The 5092-nt window shown below is 31.6% G+C and overlaps 1 protein-coding gene and 1 non-coding gene across 2 annotated transcripts; one reads left to right on the top strand and one right to left on the bottom strand.

The window, feature by feature from the left end:
* Positions 1-1113: 1113 nt before the first annotated feature.
* Positions 1114-1187, bottom strand: TRNAR-UCG. Its single transcript has one exon. It is a non-coding gene; the product is annotated as a tRNA-Arg (tRNA).
* Positions 1188-2932: 1745 nt separating this feature from the next.
* LOC101212737 (protein SODIUM POTASSIUM ROOT DEFECTIVE 1) lies at positions 2933-5092 on the top strand. The gene is made up of 3 exons (XM_004148172.3): positions 2933-3670; positions 3899-3974; positions 4398-5092. Exons 1-3 carry the CDS (start codon positions 3197-3199, stop codon positions 4571-4573), a joined length of 726 nt encoding a protein of 241 aa, XP_004148220.1. The 5' UTR covers positions 2933-3196; the 3' UTR covers positions 4574-5092.

Consider the following 5092-nt stretch of genomic DNA (forward strand, 5'->3'; position numbering starts at 1 on the left):
CAGACTTAGTTTGTTGTAAATAAAAAACAATAAATTTAAGATTATTAAATATTTGGGTTTAGTTTCATTTGTGTCTTTTAAAAGGTTGCGTTTCTTAATTGAAGAGGTTGCCCATGAAAGTTTCATCACAAAATGTGGAGAACAAATTAATTAAAAACAATCCCAAGTACTCTTTCTAATTTGTTGATTTCTTGTTATTCATTTTTCTATTATTTCCTCAAACAAATATTTTAAAATACCAACTACTTAGTTTAGCTATAAACAATTTCATATTTAATACATTCTGTTGAAAATGTCAAATTTTAAATAAAAAAAACACATCACTTTCCCAATACACCAATAATAAATTTATTTAATGAGATTGGATTGAGGCCTAAAAAAGAAAAAAACTTGTACATCCTTGTGGTGCTTGTTACACACACTTTGATATTGAACTCAAATATTTCAAGAATATGAAAGTTATGAAATTTGAGAGTATGATTCAAATTACCTAACATGGAGATATAGTAATGTACTAATAAAAAGGTAATTGACTTAGTACTAATAGAGATTCGAAGCCATTTTGTGATAGTAAACATATAAGTCGAAGGATGTAACCTCTTTCTTGTTTGGCTAGGGTCATTAGGCTAGAGAACGTATGAGACATGTCCCATTAGCTTTTTCCAAAGCTAATTGAGGTTAAATACATCAATGTGCACTTAGTCAACTATCATTAACCCTCTACCCAAAAGCTTACATTGACCTAACTAACAGTACTATATCTGACTGGCTAAAACTTTGTGTTTTTTTGTGGCCTTATTGCCTTATCTTCTTATTTTATGTCGATTATATCCTTGAGTCTAAAATCATCCGATACATAATCATTTGTCTCAATCACTCTATAAATAAGTAGCAATTTCTATTTTAATTTTAGATCTAAGTGCTATACTTAGGAGTATCCCCAATTCTTAAGCAACTTCGGGTGAAGTAGAAATACTTTGGGCTTCAAAGAAGTGGTAAATACGGCACATCTAAAAACACATTGAATTCGGCCTTTTAGAAAAGTAATATTGGGCTAATGGGCTGGGATCCAAAAGAATGGGCCCATGAAGAAAATAAAGTTTCAAAAAATGTCGACCACAGTGGGAGTCGAACCCACGACCTTTTGATCCGAAGTCAAACGCGCTAATCCACTGCGCTATGCGGTCATTTTGTTAACAAAGTAAATTTGAAACAATATAAGTAAAATAATCAAATATTGAACATAAAATAATAAAGACGGAAAGTAAATATGGACTTAGCAAAAAGGGAGAAAAAGAAATGAAAATAATAAAATTGGCATTCTTCATGGCACCCCTTGATTTCAGGATCACACCCCTTTGCTTTTTCATCTATTTATTAAAGAGTAAAGCATACAATTTTTTAAAATAACAAAGAAAAAAGAAAAGAAAAAAACCAAATTTGGTGATCCACAATTTATTCTATGTAATTTTAAAAATTAAAATCTCATAAATAATCTATGAGAAGTTCATTATATAACATAAAAATTTGGAAAAGTAATGGGTCTCTTGATGCTGGCTTTCGTCTTAGAATCTAATTAAACACTAAAAATGTAAAAAGTTGATTAATAAGCTTTTGTTTAGATTAAGTATTAGTGGGTTGTTGTTGAATATTTGGTTCGATGTTGACCCCTTTTTTGTCCCATTTACTTACTTATGCTCTAATAATTGTTTACCCTCCCATAACCTTCTAAATAAATTCCTCCAAAATATTCCTCATTCTTTTTCTTACTTTGATTTCTCTCTATTTTGTATCTTAATTACACCTATAAATTAAGATTACAATCTTAATTAACTTCAATATATTACAAAATTAATAATGAAGTATATTATGTTTTGTTGTCTAACCTACCTCACCGACCTCAAATAATTAATTTAGCTAACTAACCTTAGCTTCTTAATCCAATTAGACTAAATTAAGAACATTATCAAACTACTTCTTACCAACAATTTATACTAATTACTACTTACAACTTTTGCAATTATAACCTAATTTAATAGCTAAGATATTGGTGAGAGAAAACAATAGTAAACATCTCACAACATGCAACAATGTTATGTCGTGGATCCAATGGATATACTATGGTTAGTATATTGAGTATATTTTTCTCCATGTCATACTCAAATCGCTAAATCACAACATGTCAAATTTTCATCAACAACAAGCTTTACTATAAAAGTGAATAGATAGTCCTACTCTAGAACAACCTTTAAGATGTTGAATAATGATTATTGAATAAACAAAAAAAACTTTCGACTCGCAAGGTTGTCGATATATAGTTTGCAAGTTGCAACTCTCTCTCACTCACACACGAAATGTCACAAAAAAGATATAGGCAAATGCTAGATGCCACGGTCTTACAAACCATTGCATTAGTAGTGAAAAGTTGCATCGTACCATACAAATTCGAATTTTAGGGCGTTTCGTATTTTTTTTTTGTGTTGTAATGATATAGTTTTGGACCCTTATTTTGTATTAAATTCTATTATTCCTATTTTATAATTCATAAAAAAAATTGACATTTATTTTTAATGAGTTTGAATGCAGTGATCCCTCGTGAATCAAGCTTGAATAGGTTGAAGAAAATTAAAGACATCAAACAAAAACAATCATTCAAGAGAGAATGAACTGAAGGAAAGCAAGTCAAGTTTTTGACCAAATCTTGACCTATGTGACAGTTAACATTTGGTATAAGTGAATTTCTTATTGATTTTGTTTCCTCCAAAATTAGGTTTTTAAAATCCACACTTGGGATTTGTGAAACAATAATATCCACTAAACAATTCCCATTATTAATTTATTAAGACCCAATACATTATGTTTAAGAAACAAGACCATATAATAAACACAACTCTATGTCATTCATGTTACTAGAAGTGGTAGTAATCATTTCATATCAATTCTCAAATAAACTCTTTTTTTTTTTTTTTTCTTTCTCCAAACCCACCCCCCAACATAAATAATTACATTAAAAACCACCCAAAAATGAAAACTTTCAGAAAGACCCCATTAATCACATAGCTTCAAATTATGTAATTATCACCAATTCTTTCTCATGGGTCCCTCCCTCCCTCCTCCTCCTCCTCCTCCTTCATAGTTCCTCATTTTCTCTCTTAGCTTAAAAGCAAAATCCATACTCTCATTCGCAATCCACAACATGAAAAAACTAGACATTTTTTGCAAATCTAGAGCTTCCACGGCTGTTCGTTCAAGTTTCGCCCGACGTCCACTCACCGGAGATGCTCATTCCGGCGATCGGAGAAAAGGGCAGCTTCATTTTGAGAATCATAGAAAGAGTACGAGCTGTTCCACTCTGAATCGAAAGGAACTTAATGATTTACGAAGAAAAAGCTGTGCGGATGTTGATGATTTGAAGAGCCCTGTTTCCGGTTCCTCTGCTCGCTATCTTTTGGGTGATTCGCCGTTCCTTGATTGGTTCCCAGCGGTCTCCGGCGAGGAGGTTCCGGCACTGATGCCGGAGAAGAGGAAGATAATAAGCGACAATTCACAGAAATCTTTTTTGTTGAATCGTTCTTTGACTGTTCGTGAATATGGTGGCCTCAAATCTCCTTCCTCTGTTCTTGAATCCCCTGTTTTGAAAACACCTTCTTTAACTCAATCTCGTGATCAGGTCGTTAAACAACAAATTTTGTCTTTATAATTTGGAAAAAATTACATAAGTAATTTCATTTACGAACATCTTATCGAACCATATTACATTTGTCCTTACTTTATCAAATTATAGAAACTAAATTGCATGGTTTTTGAATAATGGGACAAAATTTGCAATTAAAATCTTGTTTTTTTTTTTCTCATTACTAATATGTTTGTGGTTGATCTTCTTTTTTTGAGTTCATAGGTGGTGGTTTTGAAGGTTTCATTGAACTGCAGAGGCTGTGAAAAGAAGGTGAAAAAGCATATTTCAAAGATGGAAGGTAAAGCTTCTCCGCATTTCAAACCTAAAAAGTTACTAAATTTTTTGGCAAATATCAATTTAGGGATTATATCAACTTTTGCATCTATGCCTGTGAAGTTTATTATTCGAGTAAAATCAATTTAAACCTTTTTATATATATTACGATTACAGAATAAAATCATACATACATAAAATTTCTTTATAATAGTATAAATACATGAAGATGGAAGATGAGAAGTCTAAATTGATAAATTTATGAAAGTTTAAGAGTTTAATTAATTGATATAATCAAAAGTTTCATACAATTTTTTTAACGTGGAAAGAGTGTAAATCGATATAATCCTTAAAATTTAAGGGTATGAATTGATATTTTTTATTATTATTTGAAAGAAGATGGGTTAGAAGTATAGATTTATGAAAAGGGTGTTGATGAATCATGCAGGAGTGACCTCATATAGTGTGGATTTCACAACAAAAAAAGTGACCATAATTGGGGATATAACCCCTTTTGATGTGTTGGCCAGTGTGTCAAAAGTGAAGTCAGCTCAGTTTTGGCCATCACCAAATTCATCTTCATCTTCTACTCCACAATCTTCTTCATCATCATCAACATTTTGATTACTGGAAAAGCAAAGCATATATTTTGCTACAAAAATCCCATTTGGGATTTGCTTGTATTAAGCAGAAAAGCTGTGGAGATGTAAATCTTGCTGTTCTTGTGAGGAAGTTGTCTTAGTAATAGTACTTTTAATTTGCATATCCTATATATTATAGATTCAGTGTTGAATGGGATGGTTTGTTCTTATAAGTTGAATAGTTACTGAGGTTGTTAGAATCTGCATTCAAAGGGATTGTTGTTGGTAATAATTCTGGATGAAGATGATTATGTTTTTTGAGGAAAGGATTGTAGTGGAAGAGAACATGGAGTATGAAAGATGGAAGAAAAAACATCATTGAAGCTTTACAAACAGTGAGAAAAATGAATGCATGCGGAAGGAAATGGTGGGTGGGCACTCAAACTAACACATTTCTCCTTTTTTGCTGTCTCCTGGATTGTCTTTGCCCACTTAACTAACAACATTCACACTCTCTGCTTCCAAACGTCCACGGAAATTTGTCAAAAGTAACATGGTTGAA

This window comes from Cucumis sativus, chromosome 6, assembly GCF_000004075.3.
Source record: "Cucumis sativus cultivar 9930 chromosome 6, Cucumber_9930_V3, whole genome shotgun sequence".
NCBI lineage: Eukaryota > Viridiplantae > Streptophyta > Magnoliopsida > Cucurbitales > Cucurbitaceae > Cucumis > Cucumis sativus.

Bases quoted from the DNA above. Each gene is read 5' to 3' on its own strand.
- LOC101212737 (XM_004148172.3), top strand. From the start codon at position 3,197: ATGAAAAAACTAGACATTTTTTGCAAATCTAGAGCTTCCACGGCTGTT. The intron at 3,671-3,898 runs GTCGTTAAACAA...TTGAGTTCATAG, and splicing joins TAACTCAATCTCGTGATCAG to GTGGTGGTTTTGAAGGTTTC. The intron at 3,975-4,397 runs GTAAAGCTTCTC...TGAATCATGCAG, and splicing joins GCATATTTCAAAGATGGAAG to GAGTGACCTCATATAGTGTG.